The 22,146-nt window shown below is 34.6% G+C and overlaps 1 protein-coding gene across 2 annotated transcripts in view; it reads left to right on the top strand.

Annotated features, from left to right (window-relative positions):
• LOC150106798 (G protein-coupled receptor kinase 2-like) overlaps nucleotides 1–22,146 on the top strand; it is a 308,070-nt gene that overhangs the window by 148,517 nt on the left and 137,407 nt on the right. For both annotated transcript variants that reach the window (XR_016548329.1, XM_090392711.1), the window contains exon 10: nucleotides 8,042–8,131. Coding sequence is in view for 1 of the 2 variants with exons in the window: in XM_090392711.1 (XP_090248837.1) it covers nucleotides 8,042–8,131 (90 nt within the window). In the remaining variant the exon portion in view is untranslated. The remainder of the gene's footprint in view (nucleotides 1–8,041; nucleotides 8,132–22,146) is intronic.

Raw genomic sequence — 22,146 nt, forward strand, 5'->3', positions numbered from 1 at the left:
CTTGGATAATCAGCAGCAAATGTTCAACAAGCAAAGAATGCAGCACCACAACATTGTCAAAGCCAGCTTTGTGGTAAGCGAAAAAATTGCTAAGCATTCTAATGAATGCTTAGTGATTTTAGTGAATTCAAATCTTCTCGTTTAGTGGACGAGAATTTATCAAAGAATGTCTGCTGGATGTTGTAAGTATAACATGTCCTGAAAAGAAAAAAGACTTTGAGAATATTCGTTTGTCGAGACGTACTGTTGTCCGACAGATAGAAATTATGGCTGATGATATCAAAAAAAGTTTAAAAGAGAAGATTGCTAGATTGGAATCATTTTCAATTGGCTTGGATGACAGCACCGATGCCTCTGATACAGCACAACTAGCAATATTTATTCGAGGAGTTGTTGCGGATTTCAACATCACGGATGAATTATTGCTGCTTCGGCCATTAAAAGGAACAACTACCATTGAAGATATATTTGAAACAGTGAACACAGTCTTCGAGAGATTTAGGCTTAAATGGAGTTCGCTATCTGGCATATGCACTGATGGAGCCCCTGCAATGGTTCATACACAGAAGGGATTTATTGAAATAGTTCATGAAAGAGCAATAGAACTACAGATCCAAACGGAAAATTTAACAAATTTTCACTATGTTATCCACCAACAAAATCTGTGTGAAAAATCGATTAAATTCACAAATGTTATGGAAGTTGTAGTAGCCAGTATTAACTTTATTAAGTCACGTGCACTTAATCACTGCCATTTTAAGGAGTATTTGGCAGACCTATTTTTGGATTATGATGATGAAGCGAGGTTGAGTAAAGGTAAAATGTTAAAACGATTTTATGATCTGAGACAAGACATTGCAGATTTTATGGACATAAAAGGAAACACAATTAACCAAGTAAAAGATGATGAGTGGGTGTGTGATTTAGCATTCCTTGTAGATGTCACCGGATACCTAAACGAACTGAATCTTAAATTGCAAAAACAAGGACAATTGGTTCATGAACTGCATGGACATGTCAAAGCTTTTTGTAATAAACTAAGATAGTTGGAAAGTCAGATAAGAGCTAAAAATTGTTATCATTTTCCTACTCTAGCAACTCATAAAAATATCCCTTATAATTGTTATGGAGATGAACTGAAGGCACTAATAGAGCAATTTGATACAAGGTTTGCCGACTTCAAAAACAAAGACTCACATTCGCTATATTTGCTCGTCCGATGGATGCTGATGTAAATAATGTGTCAGAAAACTTACAGATGGAACTTATTGAGCTTCAGACAGATTTAGTGCTAAAATCACAATTTAACAACATTGCTTTGTTGGATTTTTATAAATTTTATTTGGTGGAAGAAAAATATAGAAATTTACGCGCCTTTTCAAGAAAAATCATTTGTCTTTTCGGCAACACATATATATGTGAACAGTGTTTTCCAAGGGTGAAATACAATAAATCAATAATTCGGACAAGAATAACAGACGAAAACCTCAAAAATTCTATGCGATTATCCTTAAGTAATATTAACGTCAATATTGATAGTACAAGGCCAATCTTCACATTAAATTATTATGTTGTTCATTATATTATAAAATTTATGTAGAGCTTTATACCAAAGCATTATATTATAAATAAATGAAATGCGAAGTAGCAACTTGTTTTAATTTATTTTATTTAATAATTTGGTCCGGCCCTTGACTTGACAGAATGATAATTTGGCCCCCGAACTAGGAAAGGTTGCCCATGCCTGTTCTAAACTGTTCCATTTTATATATCTTGTTGCTGTTTTCTTTGAGTTGGTAGCTGTTAGCTGATACTTGATGTGAGCACTAATGATTCTGCGATCCAATTTAAGAAAGATGTTGTAGGCTCTGCAGTTCTGTGTTGATATATCCCATTTACCATTTATAAGTATGTGCTTGAGTTGGGATTTTGATCCGTTTGCGGGATTTTGATCCGTATCGATTTTATGTTTGCACGGTGAGGAAATCTGGTATGGAGAATGATTTAGTTTTGGTTATTGCAAAGTTCTGAAAGCAACGTCTGTTGTGATTTGTTGTGTGGTGATATGTATATTGCCTTATATTTCTGATGGATCCTGCTAACTCTGCTCCAATCTGTGCGTTAAAATCTCTGCCTATTATATGGCAGTTATGCATTTTGAGGTTTGAAAGATAAGTAACAAGTTTTTTTGTAAAACTTTGTTTTGTTGTCTTCTTCAGCTACTTCTGTGGGTGTGTATACTGAAGTAATGGTTGCCTTGGAGTTTGAGTCCAATGTTATGGATAATATTCTGTTGAACTTTCTCTATTGCAGAGATTTTATTATATAATATTTTACTGACTAAGATTCCAATGCTGCCATTGCAATGTTTTTTTCTTTTTTTTTGCTGAAGAGTAAATGAAATTTTTTGTCTGTTGATGCAATTTCATTCCAGTCCGAGTCAGTTATCAGTCTTGGATACAAATTGCATCAATATTGTCCATTTCAGCTCCACTGAATAGTCAAAGAATTTTCCACATTTTAAGGGTGTGCATGCATTATAACTGGAAACAATTAAAGATGTTTTCCAGAGTTGAGATTTAAAGGGCTTCCAGATCGACTGGCTTCCAGGAAAGCTTTCACCAGTCAACGTCACGTTCACTCTCAAGGTGGAAGGATCAGGGCGAGCTCTAGATTTATTTGTTCTTTTTCCTTTTGTAATCATTTTTGAATCTGCATATCAGAAAATTAACCCTAATATGCTTCACCTGTTGGTCCATGGAAGGTATTTCATTTCCTTCCTATCACCCATTTCTGGGAGGCATTCCCCTATCTACCACCTGGGGACACGTCCTCTGGGGATTACAGGCTTCCCTGAGGGATCTCTGTTTATAGCATTTTTTAATGTTATTTACTGTATTCTCATCATCATTGAGAAATTTTCATTTTCACTGTAAGAATGATGGGAAGAAAAAGAAACTTACTAGAAATTAAATTTGAACTTTTCTAATTGATTACATCCCCCCCCCCCCCCCAATTTTCATACTGAAAGCTTCTAATTCAATACTGTTTTGATGCATGTTCTTAGACAAAGAATATGCACTGACTTCAAAAACAACTCCATGTTTTTGTTCTTCAAAGATATGGACTTTGGAATGCAGTTAAACTTTTGATTGTTAAAATATCTATTAGAATATTGAGATTATATTATTTAAATAGTCCCTTTTAATATTTTGACACTCCTAAATTTTTTCTTCTTTAGCATTACACTTTAATATTCCAAGGATTATAATTTAAACATTTCATAAGAACCGAATACAGTAGAAGAATTTTGTTGTACCTGTGGATATCTTGAACTCTTGCTGGAAAGAATTTGTTGATCCCAGGTAGGAAGAATGCACGACTCTTTTCAGCACTCTCTTCTTTCTTTGTGTTTAATTGTTTAACTATCCCATTTATTTCTTGGGCTTCTTTCTACCATCACAGTTCCATGTTTTAGTGATGTTAACTATGTTTGATCAAGTTTTATCCCATGTAAGATGTTGCAAAACTTGTAGCACATTAGCATCATATGTTGGCCAATGGCTAAGAAAAAAGAACTAATCTGTTTTTTTTAACATGATTGCAGCACAATTTAAGATGTTTAAATTGTACTGCAATAATGAGAATTGATTGATTAATTGAGGCACCTAACTCTAAACCAGATGATAACCTGCTAGTAATGTGTCAGGTTATATCACCATAATTTGCTAATAACTCTCAACCAAACTCCATTTTTAAAAATTTTTTTTTATTACATTGTCTTCGTACATTGCTGTGCCATGTGGTTTTTTGCTGGTAAGCAGAATAAAGAAAAATTGGGGGGGAGAGGAGGTAGAGTTAAAATAATGTTTGTAGCATTGTGTGTATGTAAAAAAGCAGGCTTGAAGTCTCTTTTTGAAAAAGTATTGTTTACATTTGCTTCTTGGGTCATTACAGGTAACCTATGTGATCATCATTGTTATAATTTTTATCTAATAGTCATTATTTATGAGAATCCCCAAAGATCATTTGGTATCAACAGTGCCCTCTGGTTGGAAAGACCTAGGTTCAAGTCCATTCTTGGATATGAAGAACCTTTATTAGGGCTTTTCAGTTGAAGGTGAATTAGCTGGTCTTTATATGAAGCTGGCAGGGTTTTCCCTCCTAGAAACTGGTTTTTCATCCTACAAAATAGCCAGAATAGCACATAATTTACAGATATAGCAGCAATGCAGATAAGATTAACACCCCTCTCTCTCTCTCTCTCTCTCTCTCTCTCATAAGCAGTAGGTAGGTTTTTAAGAAGCAGAGTTACTTGGTTGTGACAGGCTTTGAGTCTAATGCAAAAAAGATGATAGAAACAACATTATAGATGATGATTCTCTGAGCATTGAATTAATCATGATGTGATGTCAGTTTTTCCTTTAGGACTCTATTTTTCTTTCTCACAGATAAAACTGACCTTGAAGTTTATTTGAACTGACTCTTGCTGAGAAGAGAGAATAGGATACATGGATTCTTGCCATTGCCACCCTAAAAAGTAATGGCAAGAATTTCTAGCTATTATTTTTATAGGCCTGTGTGATAAATTGTATAAGGCTAGATCTGCAGAACTAGGATTATCATAGATTTGATTCTAGGTGCTGATCAGAGAAGCTTAAAAGATGACTTTTTTCAGGCTAGCTGGCTGAATGATTGCATGCTCATTCTCCAACCAGTGGAGAATGAAGTGGAAAGTTAAATCCTTGAGTATGAGTTTATGAGAGTCTTAAGTGGAAATAAAATAAAAGTTATTTCCCTTTTCCTTTGACCAATGCTTTTTTCATGTTAGTCGTGGCTTTAACTTACTGACTAGCATAATTTAATTTCCTTACCCTTATTTGTCAGATACTTCCAGGTTCATAGTTTTTTGGGATTGTGCATTGACAATCAGTTTTTTTGTGTTGTTTCACAAAATTTAATGAAGCTCAAAAAGTAATTTACAATGTTTGATCCAACTATAACCATAGGTACAAAAAAAAAAAAAAAAAAAACAGTCATAGACACTGTCTCAAACTTAAGTTTCTTAAATTCTTCACAATTCTTATTTATATCTCATCTGTAGTCTGGTATAATTTACAGTTATTTCTATTCATAAACACTTAGACAAGACAAGCCTGAGTTCAGTTGTTAATATTAATTTAAGTTCACTATACATAACAGTTCACTGACTCTTGTATTAGGCATTTTATTGAAAGTATCATAAACACTATGACATTAACATTACTGACTAGCATAATTCAAGAACACATTTACTTGAATTATCTGGGAGCAATTATACGTTCTCCTTGGTACTCACAACAAGCTAATAGTCCATAGAATTCATTCTTGCAAGACAGTCCTTATTCATTTCTTTGTCTGAGCAATAATATTCTTTTTCTTCTTGTTGTCTACCTGTTGTCATTATCACCAATTTCTTGTCTTGGTTGCCGATTTCCATTTATCCTCAGAATTTCTTTCCTAGGCAATGTGTACAATCTCAGTTGAATGCAATTGCCTATTGCACCGGTGACTATTCTTCTTACCGACAAACGTTTTTCCTTACCACCAAGCTCTCACTGACGACATGTGCAGATCTCCTCATGTGAGATGCTCTGTGGTGACAGTCCCAGGAAAGAAAAAGATGCCTTCCTTCCTGAAGCGAGAGTTTTTATATCTCAATTGAGATTTTATATCTCAATTCTTTTGTATTACATAAAAAATAATGTAGTAATTTTATAATCATTGGTAATTCCATTTTTTTTTTCTATAGATAAAACTTGTAAAATAAAAAGAACATGATACAGCAACATTCATGTGAGGTTTTACAAACTCCATAGTTGCATGGATGTTTGTGAAAATCTGTAGGTGAGAGATGACTTTTTACTATCTGATGTTAGCTTTCCATCTTGTATTTGAGACTTGAAATATATTCTCCTAGAATATATGGTGTTCCTAAAGTAAACGAACAAAATGTTTCGCATTGGCTGATAGTTGAAGGAATAGACAACCCTAATTATCACCTAGCCAAGAAATTAGCATCAAAGGAGTTGGTAGGTCATTCCCCCTCCTATATAAAGAACACACAACACTTTATAAGCAAAATTAAAAACGTAACGCTTGTCAAAGATGATTTATTAGTTAGTTTTGACGTTTCTGCCCTTTTCACAAATGTTCCCAATCAGTGACACAATTCTTCTCCTACATAACAAATTTCTGCGCAACGTTATGGTTACTTTGTGTGGCAAAATAAATTTTACCTACAAAAAGAAGGTACGGTCATGGACTCACTTATATGAAAGCTTTTGAGCAAAGTGCTCTTGATTCCTTTACCCTAAAACCTACAGTGTGGCTTAGATACATTGACGATGTTTTCGTTATCTGGCCACACAGTCAACAAACTTTAAACACATTCCTTAGCCACCTGAACAAGCAACATGAATGCATACTATTGAAATTGAAAATCAGAATTCGCTCCCGTTCCTGGATACACTGGTCACATGTCTTCCCTCAGGCAGTCTATCCTTAACGGTTTAGTGCAAACCAACACATACTGGCCAATATATACATGCTAACTCATATCACCACCCGTCGCAAAAATTTGGAGTCATTAACACCCTTAAAAACAGAGCTATAACAATTTTCTCTAATCAACAAGCTCTTAAACAAGAATTAAAAATTATTAACAACACATTTGTAAATAATGGTATAACAAAAATACTGTTAATAAAGTTCTTCATAAAATTCATCAAAAAAGAATATAGATTACACTAAAACCATAGCCATTCCATACATTAAAGGATTATCAGAAAAAATCAATAGAATCCTACACCATTATAATCTTAATGCCACTTTTAACTCACCTATAAAATTAAAAAAACATATTCAACTTCTCTAAGGATCCTCTCCTCCCATTGGCACATCCTGTAGTTTATTGCATCTCCTGCACCAACTTACCTTATATTGGTGAAACTCAACATACAATCCCCTACACATAAAAAAAAAAAAAAAAAAAAAAAAAAAAAAAAAAAAAAAAAGACACATTTGAGAGGTAAAGCAGGTCTCTCAGATCACACTCTCAACACCCTACACCAAATTGATTGGTGTAGGGTGTTGAGAGTGTGATTTCACATCACACAAAAATGTAAACTGCTCTTTACATTTTTGTGTGATATGAAATTCTCTGATTAACAACCCTAATCTCAATGATAATGGTGGCATAAAAATTCCAAGTATTTCACATATTCAGCCTACTTAGTTTCCAGCATACTGGAGGACTTGAAGCAATTTTCAGCTTTTATTGGAAACTTTTCCATACCAATTAGTTGAAATTTATATGCATAATCACATGTTTATATATATATATATATATATATATATATATATATATATAAAAACATGTTGCTCTCCAGCCCAATTTAATTTTGTAACCTAATGGATAATAATAATAGGACTGTAGCTTTCATGTAGTAAAGGTTCCCCCCCCCCACCAGAGGTCAGGCCAATAATTGTTGTAACGGTTGGTCAGTAACTTTAGTAAACCATGTAGATTTGTAGTGCAGCTTGTTTCTTTGTATACACGTGTATGCTTCAGATTATGACCTTGATATGAAGGTCAAAACGTCGAGTGTTCATTTTGGTTTATATTAAACTAAAGTTTTGCTCTAACACGGTAGTTGTCTCCATAATTTTTGATAATGTATTCTGATCACTGTGTAAGCATGAAAGAAAAGACTTGAAATGGCTTTGAAAAAAGTAGTGTTTAATCTTTAGATTAAACACACTTTTAATCCAAGTTATATAACCCTTAGCTTTTCCATAGTACTTACATACTGTAGGTTTGCAGAAAGAAGAAGACTTATGTTTAACTAGGGGTGAAGTGGCATACATCCATATAGAGTAGACTTATGTCCTGGTGAAAGATTAGTAATAATGAGCTAAAATTTTGATCAGTTCTGATGAATATTCTGGAACTTCTAAATTTATTTTCTGATTAATGAACCTCACTTTTTTATTTAAATAGGTCACGTCAGAATATCAGATTTAGGACTTGCAGTTCATATTCCAGAGGGTGAAACAACAAGAGGAAGAGTTGGAACTGTAGGATATATGGGTGAGTAAGAATGGTAAAAGGTGGGAATAGTAGTTAAAAATAATTTTCCATGTATATTATGATATTAGCAGTGCATAAAAAATGGTCAAGGAGTGTTTGAGGGAAGTAGTGTGAAATTAAACCGCATATCTAGGATCAGGAGTGTAAATTGATGGGAAATAAATGGATAAATAGATTATTAAGCAGGAGCTACAAAAGAAAAAAAAAAAAGGAAAATGTGGTAGAAGGAATATAATGAGAAGGGTGACCAGCAAGCTTTGTACTGCTCATGAGTTGGAAAAACTTCCAACAACTATCTCTAATCCAGAGTATTTTAATAATAAGGTGTGACACAATTTGGCTACTCGTATATGAAAAGATGACTTCTGCATTACTTCAATCTTAGTATCACCTCTGTGTCTGGCTCCCACTGATGAGACCTGAATAAAGGTTGAAACCATTCTGGGTAATGACCCTTCCCATAATGCAAAGTATTATACATGTCCATATGGATATGTGCTTTGCATTATAGGATACTAAGGCAAGTGATGTGAAGTCATTAGCCTCTGTGTGTGTATGTGTATATGGGTCTGTGTGTGTGTGCGTGCGCGTGCGTGTATATGACTGTGTGTGTGTATGAGTGTGCGTGCGCGCGTGTGTATGAGTGCGTGCGCGCGCGCGTGTGTATGAGTGCGTGTGTGTATATATGTGTGCGTGTGTGTATATATGTGTGTGTGTGCGTATATGTGTGTGTGCGCGTGTGTGCATATGTGTGTGTGTGCGCGTGTGTGTATATATGTGTGTGTGCGCGTGTGTGCATATGTGTGTGTGTGCGCGTGTGTGTATATATGTGTGTGTGCGCGTGTGTGTATATATGTGTGTGTGTGCGTGTGTGTATATATGTGTGTGTATTACCAAAACAAGCCTTAAAGTACAAGCCAATAGGAAAAAGAAAACCAGGACGTCCTCTTAAACGATTCAACGATGACTTCTAAGGCTGGAACAGGCCATGCTAGGCCTAAATCCTTGATACGCATGATGGTGTGTGTGTGTGTGTGTGTCATCGTCTGAGCAATTCAGGTATAGGCTTTTTATGTCCTGTTCCTGCTCTGCAGATGTAGTTGGTCTTTCCATCTTGGACGTCTGCGGTCTCTTCTTCCTGTAGGTTTATATTTATTGCTAGTTTGGGAATGCTATTGTTATTCATCCTTTCTATGTGGTTATTCATCCTTTCTATGTTATTCATCCTTTCTAGCCAATTTTGCTGATATTCTTCTATTTCTTGTATGATGTTCTTTGTATCTAATTGTTCTTTTATTTCTAGTGAGTCCCAGGAGAGGTCTTAGAAACTTCATCTGTGCTGCTTCCAATCTTTGTCTGTTTGTTTGTTTTAGAATCCAGGTTTCACTTTCCAACTTTGATAGATGGTTTAGAGCAGCATTCTTCAACCTTTTTACCCCTGTGGACCAGGGGAAAATAGGAGAAATATTTCACGGACCGCCTGACGGCTAAGACATAAACCAACGTATATAGTATTTTATTTATTAAATCCAATGTTATAAAATTACAATTTTTAGCTAGTGTGACATCTCTGTTGCTGCTTAGAGGTTAGAAAATTTGATATATACGTGGCTGGAGCGTTGTTTCTGAGAGATGAAGCACTGCAATAACATCCATTCGATTTCTCTGTTTGTTTTTATTACTGACATGGCTGAAAAAGTCTTCACACAGATAGGAAGTCAAAAAAAAAACGACTAACAATTTGATACCTTTATAACTCGGAGATGGATATTCTTTTTCGAGTGATATCCAAAATTGAGATAACGATTACATTTTATGTAATCATTGTCTCAACACCAGAGTGACATCAGAAGGCAATTCGATCAGCTTTTCTTTTTCATGAGGATCAAGTGCGCATGATTTTATATCTTCCAAGAAGGGATTATTAATCCAGAGGTTACCTTTACGAGGATCCTCATTTTCAGGGAAATAATTATTAAAGTTGTCAGCTAAATCCCTTAAATGTTGACTTATTATGTTGATTATGACTTTCTTGTTGACATCAGCAGCAAACAAAAATTCTCCCAAAAGTGGAAACATTTCTATATCTTCTTCTTGTATGCGACTATCCCAAAGAGCCAGCTTCTGTTTGAATGCATCTATTTTATTTCTCAGTGTAAAAATATTTGTACAAGACTCTTGAAGAGAAATATTAAGTTTGTTACTAAGGCTCAATATGTCTGCAATGTACGCAAGCTTAGCCATCCATTCCTCACTCAACAAAGGCTCCAGTAGGTCAGATTTTCACTCTCGCAGAAGCTGCTTTACTTCCTCCCTCAGTTCGAAAAGGCATGCAAGAATCTTTCCTCTCGATAACCACCTCACTTCTGCATGGAGAAGGAGATGTTGGTGGTGTGAGTCCATACTCTCACACAGTGTCGTGAACTGCCTGGAGCTCATAGCTCGACTACAAATTTTATTATTGATTTTCGCCGTGTCATTCATCACAGTGTTTAGTTCAGTAGAAAGCTTCTTTGCAGCTAGGTGCTCCAGGTGGATCATACAGTGAGTGGACAAAACCGCTGGGTGCACGATTTCCTATATTTTCGCAATTACTCCTGAGCGATGTCCAGTCATGCTTGCAGCACTGTCCGTACACACTCCGACGCATTTGCTCCAGTCTAAGCCCTGCGCTTGAAAATATCCGGCAAGAGCATTAAATATCTCTGAACTAGTGGTCTGTCCAGGTAAGTCAAGGCAACAAAGAAGTTCTTCCCTTAAGTCTTCATCTTCACTATACCTCACGATGCAAAGTAGGACATCATGGTTACTATTGTCAGTTGATTCATCAAGTTGAATCGTGAAACATCTCGATTTCTTTATCCCCTCTACAACTTGCTTTTCAATATCGGTGGCCATATCAATAATTCTCCTCTGAATGATGGTGTCTGAAAGCAATATAGCCTCTCAGTTTTTTAGTGGCTTGAGGACCCAAAATTTCTCATACGACGTCTAAGATGCAAGGCTTTACTAACTCCTCACCAATAGTAAACAGTTTTTCATTTTAGCTATTCGAAGAGCAACTAAATAAGACTCGAATCAGCGACTTGTCACTAGTCGTCATCATTTTCATTTCACTTTTCTGACTTTTCATCTGGTCACGTAATCTTTGAAAAAAGTCCAGTGGCTTATCAATAAAATCTCTGTGCTTCGAATACAAATGACGAGCAAGTTTGAAAGGTTTCATAGCATCATTTGACAGAATTTCAGAACATATTACACACAAAGGCCGTGGCAGTAGTTCACTGCCAGGGGCCACAATGAAACCAAGCTTTAAATAGTCCTTGTCGAAATACCTAACAAAGTTTCCTTTTCTTTTTTTGGTTTGTATTGCACATTCCGAAGTATCAACATATTTCTTTTTCTTTGTTTCTTCTAAACTTGAAGCGCTAGTACTTGGTATACTTTCGTTACCATCACTACTTATCTCCTGAATATTGTCCTTGCCTCTACTAAAGAAGGTTAAAAGGTTTTGCTGTTTGACTTTTTTTGTCTCCATTTTGTAGGGTTTCAAATTTTAAGAAAGAAATAACTTGTTTTCCGAAATACCACAACACAATATTAGAAAACAATATGGACGACCGCGATAAAACAAGAATTTTTGCCTGCCTATCGAATGCCAACATTGTGTCAGCTCACCTGTCATCGACAGGCTAGCTGACACAATGTTGGCATTCGACGACTGCTCACTTCGCCTATACTTCGGGTGCCACATTGTCACATGCAGCGTCCCACTCGGCTGCAACAATGTAGCTGCTACATAATTGGGGAGAAATTTTTGGCAGACCACCAGAAATTTCTGCAGACTGGCACTGGTTCGCAGACCACAAGTTGAAGAACAGGGGTTTAGAGATCATATTATGTAATCTTAATTGAGTTTCTTTAGTGATTTGTTTTTCAAAATTTCTTTTAATTATGCCATTGATTCTATTGTAAATTTGTAGTCTTGCTTCCAATTCTGAATCAGTATTGTATTGCGAGATTATATTTCCCAAGTATTTGAATTCTGTAACTTGTTCTATTATTTTATTGTTAATCATAATTTTAACATTTTGAATGGTGTTTCCACACATTGCCATAGCTTTTGTTTTGTTTCAGATGTTTTCATTAAAAATTTTTTTGCTATTTCATTTAGATGGTTAGTTGCAATTTGGAGTTTATCTTCTGAATTTGAAATTAGTACTTGATCATCTGCATAAAGTGTTGTATTTAGCTGTTTATTATTTGTTAGTTTAATTCCATCTTGGACAGTTGTTTTCCATTCTTTTAGGATTCTGTTTATATAAATGTTGAATAGGATTGAGGATAAGCCGCAACCTTGTCTTGTTCCTTTATTTATAGTTATAGGTTCTGATAATGTTCCATCTGCAAATTTGATGCAAATTTTTGTTTCTCTGTATAGACTTTTTATTGCTTTAATTAATTTGGGAGGTATTTTATTGTCTTATAATATTTTCCAGAGTAGATTTCTGTTCAAGTTATCATATGCCTTTTTGTAGTCAATAAATAGAAGAAAACTGGGCAGGTTAAATTCTTTTATTTTTTTCTATGATCTGTTGCATTGTGAAAGAGGCATCTGTGCATCCACTCCCTCTTCTAAAACCACACTGTCCTTCTTCTAAATAATTTTCTGTATGTTTAATTAGTCTGTTCTTTAAGATGTTTGCATATAGTTTAGATGCTGTTATTAAGGGAGTAATGCCTCTGTAATTTCCACATTTGTCCTTGCGACCTTTTTTGTGAATATTTATTACTGCTCTAGTTTCCCATTCTTTTGGGATCTTTTGATATTTCCAGATATTATTGAAGAGTTTAAGTAGGTTTTCTTTTAATCTATTGTCTGCATATTTAAAGAGCTCAACGCATATTCCATCCAGGCCTGAACTTTTTCTATTTCTTGAGTTTTTAAATTCTTTTTCTAATTCTTCCATTGCTATTTCTTCTGTACTTTCCTATGTATTGATATCTTCAATTTTATGAGTTTTGTCATTGTTTTGTATTTCTTGTTTTTCATTCCACAATGTTTTATAGTGTTCTATGCAATCTCCTTTAGAAATTAGATTATTTCTTAATTGGTCATTTTCTGCTGTTTGTAGTTGCCTGAAAATTTTAAAACCTATTCTTTGTGGTCCAGTGATATCCTGCTCTAATGATTTAACATATTTACTCCAATCTTCTCTGTGTATACTTCTGGAAAGCTTTCTGACTTCAGCCCGTAATTTCTTATATTGTATATTGTCAGCAGTGTTTTTATTTTGCAGATAGATTTTAAAAGCCTGTTTTTTCGTTTCGATTAATTCCTTTAAGTCATCATTCCAAGTTCTGAGCCATTTTTTTCCCTTTTCCTCGACTTGTATCCTAAACTTTCTTCTGCTGCTTTTAGTATGGTTTCCTTTATATTTTTCCAGTCAGTTTCAATATTGTTTGTGGTTGGTTTTATTTTATCTCTTATTCTACTTTTATATAAGTTTCTAAGAAGTTTCAGTAAGGAAATACCATGAGTAGACATATTACTAACTATTATAATAACGGAATTAACTCACGTAAATTATTCTTTTTTGTAGAATTTTCACCTGAGCATCACAGGCATCATCAGTACAGGTACAAGGCTTATTAAACAATAACTGTTATATTCACAAAGCACCACCTAAGTAGCTAAGGTTAAATTTCCTAAATTTATTTAATTATTATTTATTTATTTATTATTTATTTTTAATTATTTAAATTTAATTATTTAGTTAGTTATTTAATTATTATTAAATAATAATTATTTAATTATTCAATTATAATAATTTAAATTATTTTTTATTATTTTTTTTTTATATATATATAAATATATATATGTGTATACAATTATATGTTAGGAAAGATTTGCCATATGGAAGAGCACCTCAGAAGAACTACAACAGTTTCTCTCAAAAATTAATGCACTTCATCCAAGGATCCAGTTCACCCTAGAAGTAGAAGTAAATAAGCAGTTAGCCTTTCTAGACCTCTTGATTCTTTGCCAACCAGATGGTTATCTACAATTCACAGTCTATAGGAAAGAGACTCATACAGGCCAGTACATCCACGCTGAATTACATCACCATCCCAGCCAAAAGGCAGGTACTATAAAAACGCTAGTTCATAGAGCCAATTCCTTTTGTTCTTCAGAAGAACTTTTACAAAAAGAATTACAGTATATTAATTCCTCCTTCATATCCAATGGCTATAAGAAGTCTTTCATAAAAAGAGCTTAAGTATCTTGCTCCAGCATCCTCTTCAAGTACAGAAGAACCTACACATACCCCTATCCCCTATGTACAAGGGGTTAGTGAACGCATAGCTAAGGTGCTAAAACCACTACATATCTGTGTGGCTTTTCAACCCATCAGAAAAATCTCCACATTCCTAATGTCTCCAAAGGACAAGCTCCCACATCTCAGCTATCCAGGTGTCTACCAGATTCCCTGCTCGTGTGGATTATCATATTTCGGACAAACAGGAAGATCTGCTCAGGTCCGGTTAGAAGAACATCAGTCGTACATCCAGTACCTTGAACCCGAACAGTCTGGAATTGCAGAACATGTCATCAACACCAGACATAGAGTTAAGTGGAACAAGACAAAAGTCATTCACAAAAGTCGGTTCCTAATGGAACGGCTATACAAAGAAACATGTGAAACATTACTTCACTCCCCTAACCTAAACAGATCCGATAGTCTACGTCTTTCCCCCTTGTGGGAGATAGTACTTTATAAAGCAGCAAATCTTTCCTAACATATAATTGTACACACACACACACACACACACACACACACACACACACACACACACACACACACACACACATATATATTTAATATGCAGTCATACCCCGAGTTACGTGGTTTCTTATATGTACGTATTCCCATCCTGCTTCATGCCTCACGACTAGTCGTATCTTTCAGGCGCCGGCCGCATTCGTCAGTGTCGCACATGCTGTGAACAAGCACTAATGTGTTTCGCACGGTCTCCATTCATACACAATTTTTATAGTCTTACAAACCTTGCGATTGTTTAATGTTATGTTCTTGATAAAAATTTTATCACATAAAAAATAATAATGTCGCCCAAAAGAAGCAAGTCCGATTCTTCTACAGCCAGCAAGAAAAGAAAAACATTCAAAGTGTACTACACACGGCGTTCGTTTGCAAGTCTGAATGAAGCTATGAGGCAAAATAAGCAAAATGTCTGTTAAAGAGTTTTGGAAACGGTTTAATGTTTTAGATGCTGTAAGGATTATCGGAGATTCTTAGGGTGTCTCCAATATTAGAGACACTCTTCGCTACTGAAGAGACCGAAACCTCAAATCCAGTTTACCAGAAAAGCACATGACAATTGCAAAATTAACAGAAGGTCTCAGCTTAATTAAGAAAGGTTTACAGATTTTGGAGGACATAGATTCTAACAAGGAACGAATTGTAGCCACAAGGCAAGGAATAAAAAAATCACTGACTTGCTATGAAGAAATTTTGCCTGACAAGAAAAAGACATTATGCCGTCAGACGAATCTATTAGATTTTATGAAACCATTGACATCGAAATAACTTTGTTTTTTTTATGTATGAAAAACTACAATTATGATTATATTTCTTAAAAAATATAGGTGTTTTTGTAAACCTTTGTTCCCAATTGTATGTTTGTATATATAAATTGCATGCAAAATTATACCCCGAGTTACACGAATTCAACTTGCGCGCTTTTCGTTGGTCCCACCTACCGCGTAACTTCGGGGTATCACTGTATATAAAAAAAAAATAAAATAAAAAATAAAAAGAATAATCAAATAATTATTATATAATAATTAAATAAATTTAGGAAATTTAACCTTAGCTACTTAGGTGGTGCTTTGTGAATATAACAGTTATTGTTTAATTAGTCTTGTACCTGTACTGATGATGCCTGTGATACTCAGGTGAAAATTCTACGAATAAAGAATAATTTACGTGAGTTAATTCCATTATTATAATAGTTAGTAATAAGTTTCTAATATACTTTCCTGTTCTAGGAGGTGAATTTTAAATTGTTTATCAGATATTGGTTTGTTTTATGAATTCAAATCTGCTTTCAACTAACATGTGATCACTATCAATTTCACTCCCCCTAAGAACCCTTGTATCCATGATATTATTATTTAGTTTGTTGTTAATAATAATGTAATCTATTATTGATTTTGTTCCTCTTGCTTCTCATGTGTACTTATGTATATTTTTATGCCTGAAGAAAGTATTGCTGATTTTCAGATTATTATATATGCAGAAATCTTTTAATAAAATTCCATTTTGTTGATTGCTGATTCTCCTTCTGATCCAATGCATCCTGTTATTGGGTTGCTTCATTTTTATTTGTTTCATCAATAGTGTATCTATGTATATATATATACATACATACATACATCAGGACCTTCTTCACCACACTTCCAAAAATCCGCTCTCTAATCAGCCATCCAAAACCTACTCATCACAACCTTAAGTACCCTGGAGTATATAAATTGTGGTGTGATTGCAATATCCCATACTTTGGTCAAACTAACAAATCTATTGAACAATGCATAGAAGAGCATAAGAGAGACATCTCATACAAAAGATCTCATGCAACTGCGTTATCCAGTCATGTTCTTTTTTCAAATAATCCTAATGATGACCAACAAAGCCACTCTGTATGCTGGAATAGATCAGAAAATATTTTTCGCTGTGAAGATGAGTTTGAAAGGAAAATCGTAGAATCAAGGGAAATCCTACTGAACCCGGTCCACTTAAATAATAATTTAAGTTATAACATCCCAGATAGCCATGCTGCAGTTATTCAATATTGGCATTCACGTGAACTTGCACGCACAATTGCAACAAACAATGGCACGCCAGTTGGAACAACTTGAAAAATACAACGTTTTTATGTATCGATTATGTGAGGCAATTTGTACCTGTAATTTACAGTTTGTTTAAATAATTCAATGTTTATTAGTATTCCTTTCCTTTATAAATACCTGAAGAAGGCTGCTATATGCCGAAACTAGTAGTATTTATCATTAAAATCTTTATATGTTATCTCGGTCTTGGAGTCATTAAATCTATATATACACATATATATACATACACATATATCGGTTGTTATACACACACACACACACACACATATATATATATATATATATATATATATATAATTTGTTTAAATAAAGGATTAAACCAAGTATATAATTTCTTGGTATCTTTAATTTATATGAGCTTTCTCATCGTGGTCAAGAAGGGTGATCTGGTATGATATGGAAAATATTTTGTTACATGGTGAGCGAAAGAAAGAAAGAATTATTGTGGTAATTAAATTTCACTAAACACTTATAGCAATAGGTAGGTCACTGAAGAAATAGTTGAATTACTGCATGATCACTTTGTGAGGGTGTATTTATCCAGGAGATATTGGAGATATTGCAGTGACAGAGATTGAAATGAGAATACAGATAGACAAATTGGGCTTAGAATATTACGAAATGACAACCAGCTTCAAATGAGGTGTGAAAGGAATGCAGAGATTATAAAGTTCTGAATATTTTTTCTGAGGTGCTCCAGATATGAAAATTAGTAATAGCATTATTGTAATCTGTATATTGAGAAGAATGTGAGGCGATGAGAAGAACAGGTAGTTTGGTTGATCTTTTTGGCATTGTAGCCATTGGACAGGAAGGTCTGATGAATAAAGCAGAGTTTAGCTATAAGGGAAACCTGGTTGGAACAGAAGTTGAAGACTCTCTTGACAAGGGTTCGAATCATACAATATTATTATTTTTTTGTGTGTGTGTGGGCGCGCGGGGGGGGGGGGGGGAATATGTGTTTGTATACCTATATGGGTGGGTTTTCTGTGAACTCAGAAAGTGTTCCAGTGGAAAACTGCATAATTTTAGAGTATCTAGGAAAGGTAAGCTATTGTTGTTTTCTTTTCTAAAGTGAACTGAACTCTGGGGCGTTGGCTGTTGAGGTGGAGGAAGAAAGAGTGTAATGTATCTTAGCCAGATGGAAGATTTGAGAGTGGTCTTATCAAGAACATGGTTTTCAAAATGTTCCATATAGCTTCGAGGTCACCTCTTTGTTTATCGATGTTTTCCTTTCTGATACTTTAACTTGACTGAAAAATTAGTATCGTCCGCTGTTTATATATGGTGTCCTTCCTGGAGAGTATTATTATTATCATCATTATTATCTGAGACCTCCGGGGAGTCAAGGACTCATCGAGAGAGGCTGTAAATTACCCAACCCTTTATCATACTTTCCCTTAAATTCATTTAACTAGATGCACTTACTACCCCTAAGGACAAATTATTCCACTCACTGCTCTCTGGGAGAAAAACCTAGCTCTTACCCCTTTCCTGACTGGGAACAACCTTAACTTCCATGGATGCCCCCGTGTTCTCTCTCTGCCTTCCATATAATGAAAAATTTCATCATTTGAAATGCTATAATACCCATTCAAAAGTTTATAGACCTCTATCATATCACCCCTCTTTCTCCTGTTAGCCAGAGTCTGCAATCCACATACTTGCAATCTGTCCTCATAATCTAAATCCCATAATCCGGATATAATCTTTGTTACTCTTCTTTGCACTTTTTTCACAGCTTCTTTATCCCCTTGGAACCTCTGAGACCAAATCTGTGCACAGTAATCCAGGTCTTATCAAGCCTTATAAGCATGCAAATGACTTTATTAACCTTAGATGTCAAGATTCGCTTCAATATAGCAATTACCCTCTGAGTTTTATTTGCAACTTTTGCTATGTGACCTTTGAACTTTAAATTCTTATCCACCAATACACCAAGATCCCTTGCCTCTTCAGTTGTATGGATGACAAAATATGAAAAGATCAGTGTTAGGGAGGGAAAGCATATTTCAGTAAACTTTACTAAACTGTCAGAAAGAGATATTTACCAATATCCCCCTTTTTGACAGAGGTGACATCTTCTAAACCATTATATCTAAAACTAACTTTTGGATTAAAGATTTGAAACGAGTGGTATTTTTTTATATAAAATGAAGTGTATCTACTAAATGGGGTTAAAGATTTAGCTAATTTTTGACTAGCTTAAAAGAGGGAGAATGAGTATCATTCACAATGAGATGGTTATCAGGTTATTAATCCCCCTTACCTTACTTCCCAGATATACAGGCCGTCTAAAATTCATAAATCCAATAACCCTCCCATCCCTTCCTCATAATAGATGCTATTGATCCTCTCTCCTTCCTTTAAACTGTCAAATAGCTAAATCTTTAACCCCACTTAATTGCTAAACTCATCTTACATAAAAAAATTCTAGTCATTTCAAATCTTAATCCAGAATTTAATTTTAAATAATACTGATATGGTGAGCTTCAAGGTCACCTCTTTGTTTATCAATGTTTTCCTTTCTGACACTTTAACTTGACTGAAAAATGCTTTCCCCACTGACATCATTGATCTTTTCAGTTTTGCTATTCATTCTGGTAACTGTACCCTCTAGCTGTTTAGATATGGTATCCTCCCAAGTGAAGTAAATGTCCCCCCCCCCCCCTTCCCAACCAATTTCTGTATGGAACATTTTGAAACAAACAATTATCTTGATACAGCCACTCTTAAAATGTTTATCTGGCTAAGATTCATTGACGACATGTTCCACCTCAACTGCCAACACCTGAAAATCCAGTTCACTTTAAATGAGAAAACAGCAGTAGCCTGCCTTTCTTGGACATTCTAATCACTTATCTTCTCAATGGCACCCTTTCTTTCTGAGTTTACAGATAAACTCACTTACACAGATTGTACATACATAAATTTTCTCATCATCCACCCCCTCAACAATATGGTGTTATTAAAGCCCTTGTCAACAGAGTTTCCAACCAGGTTTCCCCATACAGCTGAACTCTCCTTTATTCAATAGACTTTCATGTCCAATGGCTACAATGCCAAAAAAATCAATGAAATACTTGTTTTTGACATCCCTCTCAACATACGGATTACAGTAATGCTATTACTATTCCCTGTATCAAAAAATAATCTGAACTTTAAAGAAATATAGTCTGTGCATTTCTTTCAAACCTCAATCTGAAGCCAGCTACCACTCTCCTAAGGATCCAACTTATCATGACAATAACATAAGTTGTTCTTGCAACTTATGTTATGGTCAAACTGGGGGATCTGCCAGTATCCACTTTGAAGAACACAAATACATCTGCTGCCATTACTATGGTCAGTCAGGTCTAGCTGACCATGTGTTTAAATACCTTGTACAAAATTAAATGGGTAAAAAAACTACTATACTTCACACAACAAATACAAACTTGAAAGACTTTTCGAATCAGCAGCAGTTTTGAAATAAAATGTTAATTTTTATGCCTTCTGCTCAACAGCTAAGGCTAGCAGAACACTCTTAATAGGACTTTAGGCTTGCAGTCAAACTTTGTCTACTTTTATTTGCATGTTTTTGTGTGTGCTTTATAGCCAAAATTACAATTTTATGACTGTATCCCTGATAATGTCTCTGTGACAGACACGAAATATAGGATCTATTAAACTTGTGTTTAATTATTCTTCTGTGCCGTGTTCATTCCATTCAACCTAATTATAAGAGAGTATCCAGTTGCTTATAGATTATATAAAACTTGAGAGCACAATAGATAAAGGTGATATGAAGTGATTTAAAAATGTGTGAGGAACTGGGCGTGATAACAGTCGGAAAAACTCACAGACTTGTTAATTACTCACACGTTATTATTAATTTATTATTAATTCATTTTGGACACTAAAATTAACTCGAAAAATTAATGTTTTTTAAATTATTTTTAACAAATTAATTTTTAATAATTGATTATCGAAAATAAAATGAACTCACCTGATTCAATTGCTCGATACTTTGAACAACTTATGGAGATATTGAAACACGTTTCAATATCTCCATAATCCCTGCTTTCTCCACACATTGTTTGGAAAATCCCCACATGAACTAAAATGTTTCTAATTGACATTAAACAAAATAAAATTGTCTTTCAGGTTAAGTTAATAGGGCTTTTTTTTTATTTTCTTTTTTAATTAATTTGAAAATTCTCTGTTATAATTCATTTACATGTCTTACAGTCTTAATATATGGAAGCGAACTCTGGACAATAAAACAAAAAGATAAACAAAGATTAACAACAACAGAAATGAAGTTTATGAGAAAAACTGCAAAGTATACCCTATTTGATCACAAAAGAAAAGAAGATATTATGAAAGAATTAAACCAAGAACCAGTAATAGAAAAAATTAAAAAATCTAAACATAAATGGATGGAACACGTTCAAAGAATGAAAACAGAAAGATTACCAAAACAAGCGTTAAAATACAAACCTTTAGGGAAAAGAAAACCAGGACGTCCTCTTTGGAGTGATGAATTATGCTTTACTATGTGGTAGTTTGATGGGAGGGTCTGGGTGTGGCGAATGCCTGGAGAAAGATTCCTGCAAGCTTGTAGTGTCATGGAATGGACTTGGCCCTCTCATAACACTATGCAGAAATCTAAATGCAGAAGGGTACAAAGACATTTTGACCCATTGCATACTGTCTATGGTAGAAGATCAATTCGGTGATGACTATTGTCTATATCAGCATGACAATGCTACCTGCCATAAAGCAAGGCCTTTGAGGGAATGGTTTGTGGACAATGTTTTAGAAATGGACTGGCTGGCCCAGAGCCCTGACCTCAATCCCATAGAACACCTTTGGGATGAATTAGAACTCCGAAAACCAGGACGTCCTCTTAAACGATTCAACGATGACTTCTAAGGCCGGAACAGGCCATGCTAGGCCTAAATCCTTGATATGCATGATGATGATGAATTCGTTTACAAAAAAAAAAGTTATAAAATACCGAAATTTAATATTTTAAAATGTTAACATTTTAAAATTCAGTTAAGATAAATATTTTAAAATATTTATCTTAACTGAATTT

This window comes from Typopeltis vanoorti, chromosome 5, assembly GCF_054136105.1.
Source record: "Typopeltis vanoorti isolate ZY-2024b chromosome 5, IOZ_Tvanoo_1.0, whole genome shotgun sequence".
NCBI classification, from domain to species: Eukaryota; Metazoa; Arthropoda; class Arachnida; order Uropygi; family Thelyphonidae; genus Typopeltis; species Typopeltis vanoorti.